Source organism: Branchiostoma floridae, chromosome 16 (assembly GCF_000003815.2).
Source record: "Branchiostoma floridae strain S238N-H82 chromosome 16, Bfl_VNyyK, whole genome shotgun sequence".
NCBI classification, from domain to species: domain Eukaryota; kingdom Metazoa; phylum Chordata; class Leptocardii; order Amphioxiformes; family Branchiostomatidae; genus Branchiostoma; species Branchiostoma floridae.
In genome coordinates this window covers 1,128,562-1,151,498 of record NC_049994.1, presented here as the reverse complement: position 1 = coordinate 1,151,498, position 22,937 = coordinate 1,128,562, and the positions used below count along the sequence as shown (strand labels likewise).

The window sequence follows — 22,937 nt, the reverse complement described above, 5'->3', positions numbered from 1 at the left end:
TCCTGTCCAACAGGGCATAAGGTCTTCCGCAACACCGACGTACGCCTTCCGGAGTAACGTAGATCACTGCAGACAAACTGGGATTGGTTGTGGAGGAATGTGTGAAACTTCGAATTCCTCTACACCATACTTTCTTCTCAGCCCCCCCCCTCCTTATTTCAATGTCTTTCCGATGCAGGTGTCCTTTAGTGTAACCCCTTCCCCGAACCCTGGAAGGATTTGTAGCCTTTGTTGTAGATGGGTGGAACCCAGATCAGACCAGTGGACCGCGGCCATAGCTTGTGGCAGGGATTATGCGGGTCTGTAACCACCCCCCCTCCCCTCCATAGACAGGACATGTTTAGTTCAGAAAACATTGTCCTTAGGCCACACCAATTCTATTTGTTGTTTCTCGGATTAAATTGGGTCGGCGAAAAAAAAAAATTTTGCAAAAAGTCGGGGGTATGAGAGATCATGGGGCTTACTCAAGTTACACAACAGAGATAATAAAATTTCAAAATTATTATCCCTGGAACTAGAGTTCAAAGTTTGAAGAAAAATGATAAATGTACCTCCAAAATAGGCATGTACAGCTACTGGAATTTGAGGCCCATAGTTAATTTGAGAAAGGAGAGGCATTTTGTCTATACGAATTGTGGCCATCAATTTGAAAAGTTTTTTTTTTTTTTAAATCGGAAAAAATGGGGTCGGGAAATCCGACAAAACAACAAATAGAATTAGTGTGGCCTTAAAATGACACCCTATGCCTTTTTCTTCTCTACTTCCCCTGACGACAACATGACACCAGACACGATGACACAAGGTTGGGCCGGCCTTGTTGGCTTGTACAATAGACTTCCTTCAAGTGCACTTTGAGTTGTTGGAACGTTGCAAAAACAGAAAAGCTTTTTGTTTTATTAGCACGAGCCTGAAGGTACATGGCATGCTAAGCGCATGAATGCTGACAGACAAGTCTTTTCAGTCATTCACATTTATCTCGGTTTAGTGAGACTTTTGGCTGTAGTGCTCTATAGCGGGTTGAAGAACGCAGTCACCCATAATGACCATAAGAGGAGCGCCCGAGTAATTTTTCCGACTACTACTATATCTCCGCGACTCAACCTCTGCTCTGCTTGGAGAGTAAGAAGAGCATAAGAAGGTCTATCAAGCACATGAATAACATGGATGTAAATTACGTTACACATAGATATATGGGTCAGTTTCCACACGCTGTTATCCATTAATATCCTCACATAAATCAAACCGGTCATGAGTTGAGTCTGGGAGGGGGGCAGGTTGGTCCTATGATCTAATTAGGTCTAGGAAAAAGGGTGTTTCCGGTAAACAACCGACCCTCGCAAAAACCAGGGATTTCATACTTTCGGTATTTCGCAGTTAGGTAATATACAAAAGCGAATCTAGATATCATCTAAATAAGGCATAAATTCTGCCAAGCACGGTTAATTTCAAAACATTTCATAGTTTAGCATCAAGTGTCCATCGGAGAAGTTTTTTTTTTTTCTGCTGGTTCGTTATGACGACGACGACGCTTGGCTTCTGTATATCTGGGAGGAAGGCACCATGTTTGTTCGTTGTATATTCTCCCAAGGTTCCATGTGTCATCTCGGTATAGGTTTCGTTCTTTTCCTGGCTTGTGAAGCACTCGTGGTCCACGACTAGGAGCCGAAGAGCAGAATTGTATCAACACAAAATTGAGATAAAATTTACATTTTGTTTCTTTTCTGAAGTGGGTTTTGCATCATTTGTATTTTATTATCATAATCATCACTAAGCTACCTACATCTACCAGACCCCTTCTTGAGTCATCTTTAAAAGTATTTAAACAATCGGCCCAGCAGTTCCATTCACTCGCTCTTGGGGTAACCTCCTACACTCAGTAACCCAGCATTTCCAGTTTATCCTGCCTACAGGTGCATGTACCATCCTCAATAATGTAACGTCATCTTCAGAAACTCCCATTTGTCCTACCAAATCATACTTGGATTATAATAGAATCTACAATGCAGTGATGCCGATTATGAAGTCCATAGCAAAATAGACCAAAGAATATTCTTTTCGCAGTTTACTAACACGTGTGCTTAGAATTATCAGTGTCTGTGTGTATCATCCTATCGTCTCGTGACGTCTCATGACAGGTGAGAAGAGTATGCAACGTTAGGAAAACCTCTATTCAGTTTGTGAGTCAATAGAAGCAGGTTCAAACAATGCCAATTAAGGAGCTCTGCCGAAATAATGGTTTATGGATTTATCTTATTGCGATAAAAGACGGCTTTACCGGGTTTCCGTATAGCTGAGACGATCAGAGCGCCCTCCTATCCGCCCTCCCCACCACTTGTCTCTGCCCTAAGGCGACAAAAGAGGGATCTACACATGACTCCACAGGTCGGTGACATTTTGCTCACATTACCCATAGATCTGTGCGTCCCACGCGAGTCCTCAGCAGACCGTACCGATACAGGACAGTGTGCTGGGTGTGGTCCCTCCGTACCCTAACTCTGTCGCGGACAGGTGTGGTTAGGAACAGTGTCCTGACCGGGCGCACAGCCATCAATATTACACCTGGACAGGTAGAAACTTTCACGTCAGAAGGTGACAGTGAGCGGTGACGTCCATAGTGCCTTTATTACCGACTGCGACACAAGTGACCACCAACAAGGCGGAGACGCTACAACTGCCTTGAACTTTTCCTGTGGAAGGATAATCAGAATGGGGGACCCACAGACAGGACACATGTTTCTACAGACTCATGGACAAGTCGGCGGAAAATGGCCAGTCTGCTGCCTGGTTCTACTGGGCTTTCTTGTCTCACAACATCGTATAGCTTTAGGTGAGTTTTGTTTGCATTTTAGGAATCCGACAGCTTAGTTACGTTAGTCAGCTTGTTATGCCTGACCAAAATGAAGGGGGTGAGGAGGCGGTTACATTCAATGATTGATTTGAATGTGGTTGTGATATTTTCCGCAGTGTTCGCTCTCGCACGAGCTGCTATTTCTCGCTTTGGCTTTTAGCCCATGTAGAAAAAAAAAGCTTTGCGGTGATACAAAAGTATAAGGCACTTCATTTTATGTGAAGTTGCCTCCCAACATGCCCAAGCACAAAACTTTTTTTTTAAATTGCGCAACTTAAACTTTCATGCCCCCAGTAAAGGTATACGCGTATGGTATCGTATATAGTAAAAAAAGGTTTCACTTCCCTTCAAATCACTTACAAAGCCCCATTGTCTGAGCATCATGACTTAATGCAGTTAGAGATACTGATTCTAATGATAAAGCAACATTGACATACCCTACACTTTCCTGTACTTGAACTACAATGTGTACACCCCCTCCGCAGAATATGTACCAGTACTATATATGTTACGTTAGGGCACGGACACATATGTCGTACAATTGTCGTACCATTGCAAACTGAGGGCGTTCTTGTGATAGTCGAGCGTGTGTCGTACAAAGCTCAGCTGTGTTGGTACGGAAAATCTGTCTTTGATCATTGTCGGTGGTTGGTGACATTGACCTACGGCGAATATGTCCTCGCTGTTTGTACGTATATACAAATAAGCTAGAATATACACAACATACACAATGTCGACACAGCAAAGTAATTAAGTCAGGACTGCTGTATGGAGTCTGTTTAACATTAGCATGGGTGTCATCAATACTGGTGGATGCCTTTCCGTGCTCCACCCTTCCAATGAAGGATAAGATGATTCTGTTTAAGATTGGACTGGTAAACATTTTGTTTTGATACGTAGTTTGCTTGGTCCTATAGAGCTGGTTCTGAGCCTTCGCCTTATTAGCTTAAACGATTTAATCAACTTATGTATTTTCTCGTTGACCTCTCCTCGTTTTGCTTGGAATGATATAAAACACATTCAGGAAGGCTGTTTTCCTCCGTGAAACTAGCAAAAATCCGTGTTATGTTCACCAAATCTGTAACCTTAAACATCTATATTATGTGATAACGCTGGGTTCCCTTGATGTTCTTTGTCTTCTGGAAAAATTGGAATTTGTTAATGTCAAATTTTGAAGACCCAACTCTTTCTTCTTCTCATTTTCCTTTTCACACTGTCTTCACCGAGAGTCTCCAGACATGAAACATTCAGTGACAGTCCAGCCGTGACTTTTCTTATTCCCGACACACCCAGAAAACCGGTCGGACCACGTCCCAACTGACACTGCCTTAATGTCATACCTGCGCATGTCATTCATCCCTAAACTCCGCCCTCACACAGCTGGCACGCATCGACTCACATGTCGCTCACACCTCTTCCAACCCTGAAACGACAGGTTTTGGCGGAACTGACGAAAAAACACACGTGAAGTTGAAACATCGCGAAACATTGAGCAATGTTCAAAGTATCTACAAATCCGTAGGCCACTTGTCGCCACCCTACACACTGGTCATTGGTTGATCTCCAAGCAGATCCTGCGATGGCATAAGATAGTACTAAGCTGGCCAAGAGGTGTACATTTGCCATGCAACAAACGCCGGCTTCTATCCTCTGACAGCTTTCGACATTATCTTATGCTACCGTAGTCTCTGCTTGGAGATTAGTCATTGGTTCGTGCTTACTTTGTCGTGAAAGGAACACGACTCCAAACAGAGCCGCCTGTGGAGTTTCCTCTTTATTCATGAGCCGGATAAACACAGGCCTTTGTGATGAAGTACAAATTTCCGCATTCCTGGATCACTGCAACATGGATACAACTATAATTATCTTATCCGCGGAAGTTATGACATGACGGTAACCTCCAAGCACGAGGAAGTCAGATAGTAATGCAGGTGTTTTCGTAAAAGCTTAATTTTCATCGAATGAGTTGAAATCTGGTACAAAGGTAAAGGCACATATCTCATTGAGACCTGAATATCTCAATTTGGTATTCAGACTGTTGTCAGCGACTCGGTTGATTCTAAGATGACCACACCCTCAAGTCTCTCTTGAAATGCTCTTTACTTCAACGGACTTCCAATGGTGTGTTCATCTTGAATGCAACTCGCTCATAAAAATTTGAACAAGAAATTGAGATACTTCAAGTTGAAGAGGATATGTTACCTCTGTGTCATCATTCGATGAAACGAGCTCGTTATAAATCCACTAGCATCACTTTCTGACTCCCTTCGTATGCAGATTGGTATTAACCCGCGGAGTGGAGTAGTTTCGGAATATCTGACCTACGACGGTCGAAAATAACCTAAACCTGCCGCGTTATCCTTCAAGCCATTTTTTTCAAAGTGAGTGAGTGAAAGTCGAACAAATATCACCTAAAAACTTACACTGACTGTCTATGGTTTCTAGTCCAATCAGATATTCAAAAGTACAAAACAAACTTCCCCCGAATGATATTCTGAAAACTAAATGTACACACATGTTGTTCTCAGTATGACGGAGGTCATTTCTGTGTAGGTTTCAATGTTCAGTTTCTGACCAACGTTTCCAGAAGCCAACTCAAGAATACATTTTCATGGTATTTTGTATGGATTAGATTTCAAATTCTTATAAAACTGCGGCTGTTTTATTTGACACCCTTTACCATAGGAATGGTTGGGAAATTTCACCCCATATCAGGGGTATGGCAGGGAGATGTGACGTTTTTCCTGATTTACCCTACTCTCTTCCAAATATTTCGTTAATTTTACCACGTTAAACAGCCTCATTACTCATGATTTGGGTACCTACTGGCTGGCAAAATACACCTGGTGATAAATGATTCAATTCGGCTATTTTCTATTCAATGATGGTTTTAGATATAGTATTAACCTGACATTGAAACCAAACGACCTAAAATTTTGGTACAGGGTTGCCTAGAACATATGGCTACATGGCGGAGAATGACCAACCACGAGGTGGGTGGGGGGGTGCATAAAAGTTAACTCTGCGATCTACGTCCTCTCGGACTGCTTTACATGGGAGACAGGAGAATCACGTGAGCCCGAGGGCATAGGTCATGGCTCATGCGCAGTAAATTATTTCATTTACGCTTTCCGCCTAAATCAACACAATTAACTGCACTCTCGCTCAGGAAGGCAATAACACCTGTGTGGGCTTGGAATCAATGTAACTTTTAATGTTCAGGAGAATGACCAACCACCAGGACCAAGCCCGCAGGGAATTGCCGGGGAGGGGAGAGTGCAGTGAACGTGCTGAGTGGGTGCAGAACTGAGTAGCTAAGGAACAATGCAGTGACGTGATACAAAACCACTGGCCACGCACACTAACCAAGATCATAGCACTGTCTACAGCGCTTCTAATGCATGTAAACGATTCTTTCTAAACTGAACATTAATAACCCGGCTAGGCTTGACATCGTGTAAGCAATTCAGGCCGAACATGAACAATTATAACTCAGGCTGAACCTGACATCGGGAAGCCGATATGACCCTAACTGGGACGTAATCTACGTATATCATTAACAAGTTGACGTGCCCAACTGTAGCTACATAGGCAAGACGTGGCATGTGCACTGAGGTTCGACTGCAGCTGAACAAAACACAATGCTGCTGCGGGCTGAAAGGGTGAACTAGAATCGCCTAAACCTATACTTGAACCAGTAACGTCCATATAATGGCACAACGGCTGCCTAGGCTTGCGTACAATTGCGGATAATCTCACTCACAATAAGGTACATGAGCCGTGCTGGGCTGAACATGACTATACAATGGTACCGCACAGACTAATTCTGTGAGTAGAGCTATCGAGAGTCTGCGGTAGAGTGGAGTGTGTAGAGAACTAAGTGTCTATATAGCTAGGATACCACTCTTTATTTTGCCGGCGAGCAGCTGCGCGAACTCATATCTCTGGTCGAAGGTGCAGTCGAGGTAAGCCTGGAAAGCGTCCGAAGACCAGTCACCCAGCAGCTTCAGCACTTGCGGGTCCGCCCCGCAATGCCAAGCGTAGGTCGCACCGCCACGCCGGAAGCTGTGGCCGGAATAGCTGCTTGGAGGTAAGCCTACCGCGTAGAGGAGCGTCTTCAGATGTTTGACTAGGGTGTCATGTGTCCGCCGGTGCTGGGTACAAGAAAGGCAGGTGCATCGAGGGGGGCCCGGATCATGTTACACATGTGAAGGTACGCGTGTTTCGGGTACAGAGGATGTCCCGTCAGCTCTGGTAGAGGAAGTAGCAGCACCTTTTGCCGGAATTGTATGGTCTTAGACCACGTGACACGAAGCACTACACAGTCCACGGAGACTTGGATGGCCCGGCGTGTCAGATGTTTGGCTGGGTCGAAGGAGGACTGCGATTTTGGAACCAGATTGGACTTACGGAGTAAGGAGAAAAACGCTACACAGAAGGCGGCCCACAGCGTCGCGTGCAGAGGTCTCGTCAAGTCCAACTCTTCCCGGATGCGTAGCAAGATGGCTGGAGTGATTGGGAGCTTTTGTTGCGGCACATGAGAGGAGGACCTGCGGATGGAATTAATGACTAGTTTTAGCTCGAAGCCGCCTGCTGGTGGGGGCTCAAAGCCGTGGAAGCGCTGCAGCGTTCGCGCTCCATGAACATAAAGCTGGACACTGTTCGGGCTCTTCAGCGAGCGGGATAGGAACTGCGCGAACCTGGTGAGTGTCTTAGCGTCTGTAGGAATTGCAGGAAGTCCGAAAAACTCGCAGAATAACAGGAACGCTCTCCACTGGGTTCGGAAATCGCTGTAGGTGCCTGCTGCGAAGGCTGACTTCTTGGCCTGGTCAACCTCGGAGTCCAGCAGCTGCAAGGGCGACTGTAGACCGGAGTTCAACACCGTTACAGCGGCTTCATTGTCACACATGACTACGATGTCAGTCTTGAAACTGCTGACATTGCTGCTTCTGTGGAAATCTTGTAACCCGATCTCCGAGATATACGACCCACGATCGCCGAATGTCGAAGGCCATGAACCACTGTCCGGAAAGTGCGGCGCCTGAGTGCTGCCAGTAGAAGTGGGCAGGTCAAAGTAAACTTCACTGAAGCCTCCCCCATAATTATCATCACGAGAGTTGAAGGCACATGTACTTGTACCTTCCGGAAGGTGGAAGGCTGCACCGTCTTCTATTGAAGCAAATAAGTCTACATAACATAATCACTCCGGTTTTTCTGCGAAGCCGGCAAACTACCATCGATACCAAGTTCAGACATACTGTCCCTATTGTGCAAAACAGCACCTGCTTTTGTCGCAGCAGTTGAGTCCATCTCCTCACCCCTGTCATCGTCACGAGAAGCAAAGTCACATGAACTCGTACCATCCTGAATGTGCAACATTGCACTGCCTTCCGTCGGAGGAAGGTCGTCAACATGAATACCGCGGGTTTTATGCGAAACCCGAAAACTAACAGGAACAGAAACCTCTCGGGAGGCAAAGATATCGGCACCAACAAAGACACTACTCACAGTTTGTTGCGCGTCTACTGAATCGGTGACGCTACCGATTCCCGCGCTTGCTTGTCCGGGAGTTTGTCAGGCCGTGCTCCCGGCGGCTTGGGCGCCGGTAGACCGCTTTGCATCTGTCTTCTTCCTTTCACAATCGGTCTCAGAATGCTTGTATTTTCTGTTCAGTCTTTTCCAGCAGAAGGAACAGGCATGCTCAAACCCGCAGGACGAGACGCTGCAGTCATTCTCGTTGAAGGCCCAGCAAAACTTAGGCGCCTTTGGTTTTTCGGCGGGTGCCTGACTGGTCGCTTCACTAGAAGGCTTGAGACGTGTTGGGTCCGCATCAAAGTACATCTCTTTTAAGTCGGTCCAGTCCGCCGACCAGGAGCCCGGTTTTCGTAACGCCTCCCGCAACGCTGCTGCGTGAAAGCTCCTCACGACTTGCCACTTGTATCTAGCCAACTTCGTACAGGCGCATTGGAGGATAGACAGCCTTCCCGCCAATTCCCACTGTGGCATGGAGGCGACGGCTGTTTGTAACAAGCCCATGCTTCCAACTAAAAACTCCTCCATCGTGAGCTCGTCATACTTTTTCGGTTCTGCTGACTCGAAACTGTACACGAAAGCCTCAGGGGAGAGGGTCTTGCCTTCTGTCTTCTTCCGAGAGCCGATAAGATCTGGATACTTTGCGGTCACCTGCGCCTGCAGAGGACTGTTGTCACGTAACTGCTGTAACGTGATATCGCCGGGGCCCAACAAACTCGTGTGCGCGGGGTCTGTCTTGTGCAGCTCCGTCGGCTTTGGAAGAGTAGGATCGGTCTCTTTGGCGGGTTCTGTGCTGCAGCGTGCCTTCTGGAGCTCTTCCTCCAACTCGGCGACTTCCTTCTCCAAACGGGCTTGCGTAAGCTGCTCTTGTAACTCGGCTTTTCGCCTCTCCAGATCTGCGGTGGCTTTGACCTTGCCGCCCGCCGGCGGCGTGGTCTCTACAGACTCCGTGTCAGAGTGGACAGGCTGGCTGATCCCCTTACACTGCTTGTTACCTCTGCCGTTGGGGTGAAGGGAGTTGTCTTGCCCGCACCCGGGACATTTTTTGGCCCGTTTTGGCATGTCGAATCGCGTAAACTTGCACAAAAAGTTGCATAAAAGTTAACTCTGCGATCTACGTCCTCTCGGACTGCTTTACATGGGAGACCGGTTGAAACCAAACGACCTAAAATTTTGGTACAGGGTTGCCTAGAACATATGGCTACATGGCGACATTTGTGCGTTTGGCAAACGCCACTTCAAAATGACTTTTGGGATGATTTTTGGCTATTTTCAGACCAACATGTATGATTTGGGCTTGTATGACATGATATCAAATCCAAATAAACTAAAAGTTTGGGTGCCTTGATTAATAGATATTTTTCAATCATATTTTTGTGATGCATCCGTTTAAAATCCTTTTTTGTGTGTCGTTTTTTTTTATTATCTCCATTCATCTCCATGAAAAGTGGAGATATAGTTTTGAGTGTGTCTGTGTGTGTGTCTGTGTGTGTGTCTGTGTGTCTGTGTGTCCGGATTTTTGTAGTGAGCATAACTCAAGAACCTCTTGATGGATTAAAATGATGTTTGGTTTGTGGATAGGTGTTGGGAAGACAAAGGTCAAGGTCAATTTTGGGCCCCCTGGTATGTGACCTTGGTACTGCAGCAGAAATTCATCTTTTGGATCTTTTGAACTGGATGTGCTATGGTCTTGATTTTTGGATGGCAGATAGTTTGTGACATAAGGGATATCTGGTGTATATTTGGCCCCACTAGCAGGTTGCTCTGAAACTGCAGGGGCATTTTTGTCAAAATCTTCTAAGGACGATAACTGAAGAAGGGGATGAAAAATTTACATGATATTTGGTATGTAGGTAGCTTAGACAGAGATGCACATCATGAAGTGCAAATTATGCAAACTGGCACTTAATTTGCATATTTAATGAGAAAAATCTGTATTTGCAGTGTTTTTTATTTATAGAACTCAGATACATGCAATATATGTAGTTTTGGCAGGTGGAACATTATCAGATACCAATTATGCAAATAATTCCTTAATTTGCATAATTAATGCATAAGTGCCATAATTCATTGATGTGGTAAATGCTTGGACCATCAACATAGTAACCAGCGTAGGTTATTTACAGATGTACATAACTAAGCATAGATTATGCAAATGTGGAAGTCATTTACATATTAATTACACTATTTCATGGAGATATGAGGTCTACGAACTCTTGTTGTTATTGTTTTGCCCAACAATGTATCTTTCGGGTTCCTGCTTCATCATGCTATAGCCAAAAGACCCGAATGTTGGTTTCCCACTAGAGATGGGAGAGGAGCAACTTGCTAGGGTCTTTTTTTTAGCATAGAGGTGTTTTGAAATAGTTTATTGTTGCATGGTGGGGGTAGAATTGTAAAGAAATTGCATTTTGGAGTGGGTAGCCAAAATATGTCACTGAAATAATTTGTTTTTCTCTTCCCGCTTTAAGTTCTATATACATTGTGCAATCTACCGTCGTCTTATTCTTTTCCTTACAATACTATGTAAGGTACTACTTACAGAAATTCACAACTGCTTTCTCTAGCTTCCGATATTTTTGTTGCAAAAGTACTTTACGGAATGGCATGAGACTGTTACCAGGAGCTAGGCTTTGAAATATTTGCTATTTACCTCAGTTTCACCATAAACAAAGGTTCAAACAAACAAACAAACAAACAAACAAATCTTAAAACAAGGCTCATAGAGCCACTGGAATATTTGGGGTTACTGTACAATATTGTGATGTCAGATGTTTGTTCACATTTAACTTGAAAAGTTTAAGGCTGTGCGCATCAGGGAAGCAATCAGAAAAAGCTCGTTACATACATAATGATGTAGGTCTAGGAAAGAAGCCTTCAGTGTGGAAGGGTGGATTATGGAGGGAGAAATGGTAATTTTCTCCGTGGAAGTGTCGAAGCGTGCTGGAAGAGTTCGTTGTGGGGCACGAGCGAGTGACGTTCCGAGGAGCATTGGCCATCTGCGCAATACCTGCAGGTCCTGTTTAGATTGCCTATAAATATATATTCTTGCTACCGAGGGAATATATTATACTGCCATTGTCTCCTTGAAACGGAGGTTTTGTACTGACTGAGCCGCTTGTTACTTCCATGAAATTTCATGGAGATGTTATATTTTTGCTAGCGTTTGTGTGTCTGTGTGTCAACAAAATAACTCAAGAACGACTGGGTGGATTGGTTTCATACTTGGTGTCTTGTTAGGGTGTGATAAAAGCTGAAAATGATTAGATTTTGGGCCCCCTAGCGGCTTTTCTTGGTACTGCAGCGCAACGCTCGGATTTGCTATCTCGTGTTCTAAACAAGCTATGGTCACGACTATTGAGTGTTAGATAGCTCGTGTGCTCAGAAAGAAGTGACATAAGTTTGGGCTCCCTAGTGGCTAGTTTTGGGACAGCAGGGGCATTTTTTGTCAAAACCTTGTGAAGAGGATAACTCAAGAAGGAAACAACGGATTTTCATGATTTTTGGTATGTAGGTACCTTAGACAATGTTGTACAAATGAAATACTAATTATACAAAATAGGAGACATTTGCATAATTAATGAGAATAATCTCCCATATCAGTTTTTTCAATGTATCTCTTGCCCCGGACATGATATGGTCATTTGGGTGGTAGATAGATTTCAGAGTCATGACAAAGTGGGGCAAATAGGAGCTTAATTTGCACAATCAATGTGAAATTGTATATTTACATTGTTTACAATGACTGGGCTTCAATAAATGTAACATATGTAAACTATGATAGGTGGAACATAAGCAGATGTCAAATTTGCAAGGAGCTGATTTGCATAATATGTGCAAAATTTGCAAAACCGCTTAATAATTAATGACGGAAATTACATACATGGGACATGTGTATGTTTGTCAATTATGAACATCACCATTTATTAATCATGCAAATGTGCAAGTCATTTGCATAAAATTTACAAAAGCTCAAAATATTTCATGGAGGCATGAGGTCGCCGAACTCTAGATTGTAAGGGCGATTTCTGACGGCAAGATTGGAGAACGCCTAGGTGGTTCTGAATTATATTACCCTAGCGTCGTGATATGGCAGTGAAGTAGATTTTTTATTTTGGTATTTGAGTTCTGGACATGCTTTGGTCGTGATTTTTAGTGGTAGATACATGTAGGTCTTAGAAGGGAAAGTAAGCTGTGAAGGTTTTGGTCCCCTCTAGAAATGGTTCAGGGATTGTCATGATTGTTGGTATGTGGATAGTTTAAGTAAAGATTTTCATAATTTTAAGCTTGTTCAAACTGTATCACGGCACGCCGTCCGCTTGTCTGTACCTACAGCCCCCCCCCCCCCCTTACCTTAGGCCTTACTTGTGGTAACTATATCTGAACCTTCAGAAATAGGGACAACGACATGTCTAGGGGGAAGTTCAACAACTGAATCTACTAAAACGTCAGCCAAAATGGGAAGTGGTGCCGAAGTGAGTCTAACAGCAACCTCTGTCATCAGTGCAACAAGACGAGAAACAACTGTTCTACAACCTACTACAGAGACCATCAACAGTAAAACAATGGAATCGCCAGCAGAGGTAACCGACATTATGAGAACAGTAACAGGGACTACTACAGAACAAGATATTACTGATATACAGACTACTGAAGAGTGTACCGAAATGACTGTTCTACAGAGTGTTGCAGAGTATACAGACAGTCTCTTAACAAGACAGTCAACAATGGCAGTAACCGACATCGTGACAACGGTACCAGGTACAACAGACCAAGAAACGACTGTTCTACAGTCCACTATAGAGGTAACAGAGAATCCAACAGCAGAACGGCCTACAATACGGGTAACCGACATCATAACAGCAGCATCAGAGACCACAGTGGTTACAACCGGAACAACTAGTCTACAGACTACTGCAGATTCTTCAGACAGTATCTTAACAAAACAGACAACAATGGAGGTAATTACCGACATTATAACAACGGTACCAGGAACAACCGACGATACCACAGCTCGAGATACAACTTCCCTACAGTCCACCATAGACAGTCCAACAACAGAACGGCCTACAACAGAGGCTACCGAAATCATGACAACAACATCAGAGACCACAGTCGTTACAAAAGAACAGGACTCAACTGTTGTAGAGACTACTGCAGAGTCTACAGACAGTCCAATAACAACGCAACCATCAATAGAGGCAGTCGGCATTGCGACAGCAGCATCAGGGACCACTGTTGTTACAACAGAACAAGAAACAGCTGTTCTGCAGACAACCCCTGAGTCTACAGACAGACCAACAACAGAACTGCCAACAATAGATATAACTAGCATCATGACAGCAGCACCAGGAACCACTTCCGTTACAACGCAAATGGGAACAACTGTTCTACAAACTTCTGTAGAATCTAGCGCTGGTTCAACAACAGAGGAAACTGACATCGAGACAACAGCTTTAGAGAGCACCACCTTCTCAACAGAAAAAGAAACAACTGTTCTACTGACTTCTGTCATGTCGACAGACCGACCGCCAGAACCGCCAACAATAGAGGTAACCGACATCATGACAACAGCATCAGAGACCACCATCCTTTTAACAGAACAAGAAACAACTGCCCTTCAGACTACTGCAGATTCTTCAGACAGCCCCTTAACAAAACAGTCAACAATGGAGGTAACCGACATTATGACAACGGTAGCAGGAACAACCGCAGATACCACAGCTCGAGAGACAATTTCTCTACAATCTACAGCATCAGAGGCCACAGTCGTTACAACCGAACAGGAATCAACAATTCAACAGACGTTTGCAGAGTCAGACAGACCAACAACAAGGCAGCCAACGATGGAGGTAACCAACATTACGAAAACAGCATCAGAGACCACGGTTGTTACAACGGAACAAGAGACAACTGTTCTACAGTCGACTACAGACTCTTCAGACAGGCCTACATCAGAGCCTCCAACTATAGAGGTAACCGACATCATGACAACAACATCAGGAACCACTGTCGTTACAAGTCAACAGGGAAGTACTGTTCTACAGACTACTACCGAGTCTGGGGATAGTTTAACAACAAAACTAACAACAACAACAGATATATCTTCGCTCGAAACAACAGCTTTACATAGCACCACCTTTGCAACAGAACAAGAAACAGCTGTTCTACAGACTGCGACAAAGTCGAAAGACAGACCTACAACAGAACCACCAACAACAGAGACAACCAACATTGTGACAGATGTATCGGAGATCAAAATCTTTACCATAGGTCAGGAGCCAACAGTTCTACAGACTGTTGCTGAGTCAACTAATAGTCCAACAAAGGAATCATCAACAGCAGCAGAGGTTACCGAAATCATGACAACAGCATCAGAGACCACTGTCGTTACAACGGAACAAGAAACAACTGTCCAACAGACCAGTGAAGAGTCTACAGACATTATGACAACGGTACCAGGAACAACCACCGATACCACAGCTCGAGAGACAACTTCCCTACAGTCCACCATAGACAGTCCAACAACAGAACAAGCTACAATAGAGGTTACCGAAATCATGACAACAGCATCAGAGACCACAGTCGTTACAACCAAACAGGAATCAACAGTTCTACAGACGGTTGCAGAGTCAGGCAGACCAACAACAAGGCAGCCAACGATGGAGGTAACCGACATTACGAAAACAGCATCAGAGACCACGGTTGTTACAACGGAACAAGAGACAACTGTTCTACAGTCGACTACAGACTCTTCAGACAGACCTACATCAGAGCCTCCAACTATAGAGGTAACCGACATCATGACAACAACACCAGGAACCACTGTCGTTACAAGTCAACAGGAAAATACTGTTCTACAGACTACTATTGAGTTTATAGACAATTCAACAACAGAACCGCCAGCGACAGAGGAAACTGACATTGTGACACAAGCAGTGGGTACCAAAGCCGTTACAGCAGATCAAGAAACAACGGTCCTGCAGACTACTGCTGAGACGACAGTGGGTCCAACAAAAGAAACAACAACAACAGAAGTTACCGAAATCATGACAGCAGCATCAGAGATCACTGTCGTTACAACAGAACAAGACACAACTGTTCTAATGCAGACTGCTACAGAATCCACAGACAGCGCAACAACAAGGCAGTCAACATCGGAGGTAACCGAAATCATAACGGTAGTACCAGAAACCACTGTCATTACGACCGAACAAGACACAACAGTTCTACAGATTACTACTGAGTCAACAGACAGTCCACCGAAGGAATCAACAACAGCAGAGGTTATCGAAATCATGACAACAGCATCAGAGACCACTGTCGTTACAACGGAACAAGAAACAACTGCCCAACAGACTAGTGAAGAGTCTACAGACATTATGACAACGGTACCAGGAACAACCGCCGATACCACAGCTCGAGAGACAACTTCCCTACAGTCCAGCATAGACAGTCCAACAACAGAACTACCTACAATTGAGGTTACCGAAATCATGACAATAGCATCAGAGACCACAGTCGTTACAACGGAACAAGAGACAGCTGTTCTACAGACGACTGCAGACTCTTCAGACAGGCCTACATCAGAGCCTCCAACCATAGAGGTAACCGACATCATGACAACAACATCAGGAACCACTGTCGTTACAAGTCAACAGGAAAGTACTGTTCTACAGACTACTACCGAATATAGCGATATTTCGACAGCAAATGAGGTAACTACCTTTGTAACAGAACAAGAAGCAACTGTTCTACAAACGACTACAGAGTCTACAGACAGTCCCACAACAAAGCAGCCAACAACAGAGGTACCAAACATCATGACAACAACACCAGGAACCACTGTCGTTACAACTCAACAGGGAACTACTGTTCTACAGACTTCTACTGAGTATATAGACAGGGCAACACCAATAACAGAGATAACTGCCACCGATGCAACGAAGCTAGAACTAACTGTTCTACAGACTACAGAGTCTACAGATAGCACCACAACAAGGCAGCCAATAATGGAGGTAACCGACATCATAACAACAGTACCAGGAAGCACCGTCGTTGTCACAACTCAAGAAACAAATTCCCTACAGTCCACTATAGAGCCAGCAGACAGTCCAACAACAGGACAGCATACTGTGGAGGTAACCGAAATCATGACATCAGCGTCAGAGACCACAGTGTTTATAACAGAAGAAGAAACAACTGTTCTACAGGCTACCGTAGAGTCCACAGACAGTTCCACAACAATGCAGCCAACAACAGAGGTAACCGACATTGTGGCAGCAGTATCAGAGACCACTATCGTTACAACAGAAGAAGAAACAACTGTTCTGCCGACTACAAAACTTATAGAGAGTCCAACAACAGAACAGACTACTGCAAAGTCAGCAGACCGACCAACAGAACTGTCAACAACAGATATATCTGACATCATGACATCGGTATCAGAGACCACCGTCGTTACAACGGAACAAGAAAGAACTGTTCTACAGACTACTGCAGAGTCTACAGACAGTCCAACAACAGAACCACTAACGACAAATGTTACCGACATCATGACATCGGTATCAGAGACCACCGTCGTTACAACGGAACAAGAACGAACTGTTCTACAGACTACTGCAGAGTCTACAGACAGGCCAACGACAGAACCGCCAACAACAGATGTTAACGACATCATGACAACAGTATCAGAGGCCACCGCTGTTACAACAGAACAAGAAACGACTGTTGTTCACACTACCACAGATTCTACCGACAGTACGACAATTAGACAACCAACAACAGAGGCAGCCGACACCATGACATCAGTACCAGGAACCACTGTCGTTAGAACTCAGCAAGGAACAGACAGTCCAACAATAGAACTGTCAACAATGGAGGTACTGACATCATGACTACAGTATCGGAGACATCTATCGTCACAACAGAACAAGGAAGAACTACTCCACTTCTCACTGCAGAGTCAACAGACAGTAGAAGAACGATACCACATACGACAGACACTGGTAAAAATAAAACAGCCAGTAACTACAGAAAATTTATTGCCGCGCCTGTGTGGTTTGATCTTTTGTCGCGCAAATGTAGCTAGCAAGCCAGAAAACTTCAAGTTTTATTATTCCCTTTGCCAGAATGGCTAAGGTCCTTCCGTCTGTGTGTCCTTCCGTCTGTGAACAGTATAACTCGAGAAGACTTCGATGGATCCTGATGATATTTGGTAGGTGGGTAGGGGTCGGGAAAATGAAGGTCAAGTTCGATAATGGGCCCCTAGCGGCTTGCTAAGGTACTGCAGCGGAACCTCCATTTTCGATATCTCGTGTTCTGTATGCTGTGGTCGTGGTTTTAGATTTATAGATAGCCCTCAGGACAGAAAGTGAGTGCTGCGAGTTTGAACCCCCTAGCGGCTTTTTTGGAACTGCAGGCGCCGATTTCCTTTCAAACTTCGGACGAGAATAACTCGAAACGTGTAGACAGATCGTCATGATTTTTGGTATGAGTGATGACTTGCATAATGGGATACTAATTATGCAAATCGATAGCTAATTTGCATAATTAATGAGGAAAGTTTATAAATCCACTGCATTCCATGATAGAACTTTCAAACTTGTCACATATGTAGCTAAGAAGGAGAGAAATGTCGATAGATATCAATTATGCAAATGACGACTCATTTGCATAATCAAGCAAGTGTGAGAAAATGTGAACGTGTTGACGGATCTTCATGATTTTTTATATGTAGATAGCCTAATTGAAAACTTACACAATGAGATACTAATTATGCAAATTAATAGCTAATTTGCATAATTCATTAGAAAACTTCATAAATCCACCATAATATGACTTTCAAAGTTGTTACATATGTAACTGAGACAGAGGGCAGAGAGTACGAGGTCTATGTTTGGGTCCCCTAGCATCTATTTTGGAACTGCAGGCGCCGGTTTAGTTTCAGACTCTGAAAGAGAGTAAGTCAAGAAGGGATGAAAGCATCATGATGATTTTTGGTAATGCTTGATACAATTTGATATTAATTATGTAAATTGGGATCTAATTTGCATAATTAATGACAAAATTCTATGAACCAAGCATATAAAATAAAATGTAATGAGTAACACATTTATGTCTACAGACATCATTCTACATAACAAACCTGGTTTATTTGGCAAAGGTATGTGTTCTTGTAACTCTAGTTCTAAAGCATTGATTTTATTCCATGACTTTGAGTGTGGTTTGTGCCGACGTGCGCGCGTATGTTAATAGCACAGTGGCAGCTGTTCGAGATTGCAGGTATGATTATGCAATCTGATGGGTAAACATGGGTAAACAGACCTTGTTATAGTTTAGAAATTAGTTTGTTGCCCTTAAAAGTTAACTTGAGAGCCCTGTCACTTTTCATCCCAGTATACGGGGATTGTTGTCGGTAAGTCTGTTTGTTTCTGTTTTTGTCAGACACGTCTCATTATCACAAACATTCAGAATTGTGGAAGTGATATGAAGTTTGAGTTCAGCGATGGTAGCACTAGTCATTAACAATCTTGGTTGACAACCATTCCAGGCCATGTGGTCAGTGGAAGAGGGTATCAGTGTATGGGGATGTATTGTTTCCGGTCTGTTTAATTACATTTTGCAGTTGTGTACTTAGTACACTGTCTTTATCTCATGTTAGTCGTATTCATTACAGACTGACGCAAAGGGATCAGTGGTCACATGTAGTGTTAATCAAAACATTGTTTGCACAACTGATGAACTCCATTCATACAAGATAATCATGCTGAGAGAATAGAAGTCGTCCTCCTATCACGACGTCCACTCTCACAAAACCGTCAGGAGAGTTCTATCAACTTTGCTAGGCAGCAGATGTATATCATTTATGATACGTAAACCTATATCTGCCTTACATTTAAAGACGACAATGTATGGCAAGGAAAATATAATTTTACATGAGACTTTCCCTTCTATGATCATGAAAGAGCTTTTCGAAGTAGCCAACAAGACCCTTCCCAGTTTCCCAGGAAAAAGTTCTAAAGATTTTTTTATATTAATGACCTTATTCTTAACATGTAATCAATGAATGATGATCCGTCAACTGTATTTGACAAAAAACTATATTTGACAGTTGCAGGTAAAACAACGGACACATCTCAAACTTCTATACCAGAGACAACTGCGACAGGCATTTCAACCACAGTGTATACAGCGTCAACAGGCACTGAACAACAAAACACTACTGCATATACAGAAGTAACACAGGTAGCTACAACATCAAATGCGGCCCAAAACCCTGCTGAGACTCCTGTAACAAGTGATTTTCCAACGGAGGCAACAGTAAAAGTCACAGAAACAGACAAGATTACAACTGAAGAATCTACCATAGAAACTACTGAAATGACAACAAATGACATAACTGATTCTCCAACTGATGCAACAACCGTAAAAACTACTGAAGTTACAAAGGCCCAGACTACCAATTCTTTAACGACGGCAACTACAATAGAAACCATAATAAGTACAACGGATGGGGCTGATTTTCCAACAGAGGCAACAACAATACCAACCACAGAAATTACAACAGATCAAACAACTAATGTTCCAACTGAGTTATCTACAGTGGAAACTACAGAAATTACAACAGATGAGACAACTGATTTTCCAACAGAGGCAACAACAATACCAACCACAGAAATTACAACAGATCAAACAACTAATGTTCCAACTGAGTTATCTACAGTGGAAACTTCAGAAATTACAACAGATGAGACAACTGATTTTCCAACAGAGGCAACAACAATACCAACCACAGAAATTACAACAGATCAAACAACTAATGTTCCAACTGAGTTATCTACAGTGGAAACTTCAGAAATTACAACAGATGAGACAACTGATTTTCCAACAGAGGCAACAACAATACCAACCACAGAAATTACAACAGATCAAACAACTAATGTTCCAACTGAGTTATCTACAGTGGAAACTACAGAAATTACAACAGATGAGACAACTGATTTTCCAACAGAGGCAACAACAATACCAACCACAGAAATTACAACAGATCAAACAACTAATGTTCCAACTGAGTTATCTACAGTGGAAACTACAGAAATTACAACAGATGAGACAACTGATTTTCCAACAGAGGCAACTACTATACCAACCACAGAAATTACAACAGCTCAGACTACAGATACCTTTACTGAAGCATCCACGGTGGAATCTACAGCAATTACAACAGATGAGAAAACAGATTTTTCGTCAGAGGCAACTACTATACGAACCACAGAAATTACAACAGCTCAGACAACTAATTTTCGAACTGACGCATCTACAGTTGAAACCACAGAAATCATAAAAGATGAGACAACTGATTTTCCAACAGAGGCAACTACAATACAAACCACAGAAATTACAACAGCTCTGACTACAGATACTTTAACTGACGCATCTACGGTGGAATCTACAGAAGTTACAACAGATGAGGAGACAACTGATTTTCCAACAGAGGCAACTACAATACCAACCACAGAAATTACAACAGCTCAGACTACAGACACTTTTACTGACGCATCTACGGTGGAATCCACAGAAGTTACAACAGATGAGACAACTGATTTTCCAACAGAGGCAATTACTATACCCACCACAGAAATTACAACAGCTCAGACAACTGCTTTTCCAACTGACGCATCTACAGTTGAAACCACAGAAATTACAACAGATGGGACAACTGATTTTCAACAGAGGCAACTACAATACCAACCACAGAAATACAACAGCTCTGACTACAGATACTTTAACTGAAGCATCTACGATGCAATCTACAGAAATTACAACAGATGAGGAGACAACTGATTTTCCAACAGAGGCAACTACAATACCAACCACAGAAATTACAACAACGCAGACAACTGATTTTCCAACTGACGCATCTACAGTGGAAACTACAGAATTTACAACAGATGCGACAACTGATTTTCCGACAGAGGCAACTACAATACCAACCACAGAGATTACAACAGCTCAGACTACAGATACTTTAACTGACGCATCTACGGTGGAATCTACAGAAATTACAACAGATGAGAAAACTGATTTTCCAACAGAGGCAACTACAATACCAACCACAGAAATTACAACAACGCAGACAACTGATTTTCCAACTGACGCATCTACAGTTGAAACCACAGAAATCATAAAAGATGAGACAACTGATTTTCCAACAGAGGCAACTACAATACAAACCACAGAAATTACAACAGCTCAGACTACAGATACTTTAACTGACGCATCTACGGCGGAATCTACAGAAGTTACAACAGATGAGGAGACAACTGATTTTCCAACAGAGGCGACTACAATACCAACCACAGAAATTACAACAGCTCAGACTACAGATACTTTAACTGACTCATCTACGGTGGAATCTACAGAAGTTACAACAGATGAGACAACTGATTTTCCAACAGAGGCAACTACAATACCAACCACAGAAATTACAACAGCTCAGACTACAGATACTTTTACTGACGCATCTACGGTGGAATCCACAGAAGTTACAACAGATGAGACAACTGATTTTCCAACAGAGGCAACTACTATACCAACCACAGAAATTACAACAGCTCAGACAACTACTTTTCCAACTGACGCATCTACAGTTGAAACCACAGAAATTACAACAGATGAGACAACTGATTTTTCAACAGAGGCAACTACAATATCAACCACAGAAATTACAACAGCTCTGACTACAGACACTTTAACTGAAGCATCTACGGTGCAATCTACAGAAATTACAACAGATGAGGAGACAACTGATTTTCCAACAGAGGCAACTACAATACCAATCACAGAAATAACAACGGCTCAGACAACTGATTTTTCAGCTGATGCATCTACTGTTGAAACCACAGAAATTACAACAGATCAGACAACTGATTTTCCAACTGACGCATCTACAATATCAATCACAGAAATTACAACAACGCAGACAACTGATTTTCCAACTGACGCATCTACAGTGAAACAACAGAAATTACAACAGATGCGACAACTGATTTTCCGACAGAGGCAACTACAATACAAACCACGGAAATTACAACAGCTCTGACTACAGATACTTTAACTGACGCATCTACGGTGGAATCTACAGAAGTTACAACAGATGAGGAGACAACTGATTTTCCAACAGAGGCAACTACAATACAAACCACAGAAATTACAACAGCTCAGACTACAGATACTTTAACTGACTCATCTACGGTGGAAGCTACAGAAGTTACAACAGATGAGACAACTGATTTTCCAACAGAGGCAACTACAATACCAACCACAGAAATTACAACAGCTCAGACTACAGATACTGTTACTGACGCATCTACGGTGGAATCCACAGAAGTTACAACAGATGAGACAACTGATTTTCCAACAGAGGCAACTACTATACCAACCACAGAAATTACAACAGCTCAGACAACTACTTTTCCAACTGACGCATCTACAGTTGAAACCACAGAAATTACAACAGATGAGACAACTGATTTTTCAACAGAGGCAACTACAA

At 43.1% G+C, this 22,937-nt stretch overlaps 1 protein-coding gene across 1 annotated transcript; it reads left to right on the top strand.

Moving 5' to 3' along the window:
- The first annotated feature begins 2,482 nt into the window (after positions 1-2,482).
- On the top strand, positions 2,483-22,119 carry LOC118403914 (zonadhesin-like). The gene is made up of 2 exons (XM_035802784.1): positions 2,483-2,827; positions 19,494-22,119. Exons 1-2 carry the CDS (start codon positions 2,707-2,709, stop codon positions 21,173-21,175), a joined length of 1,803 nt encoding a protein of 600 aa, XP_035658677.1. The 5' UTR covers positions 2,483-2,706; the 3' UTR covers positions 21,176-22,119.
- Positions 22,120-22,937: the final 818 nt, after the last annotated feature.

Bases quoted from the DNA above. Each gene is read 5' to 3' on its own strand.
- LOC118403914 (XM_035802784.1), top strand. From the start codon at position 2,707: ATGGGGGACCCACAGACAGGACACATGTTTCTACAGACTCATGGACAA. The intron at 2,828-19,493 runs GTGAGTTTTGTT...TATATTTGACAG, and splicing joins ACAACATCGTATAGCTTTAG to TTGCAGGTAAAACAACGGAC.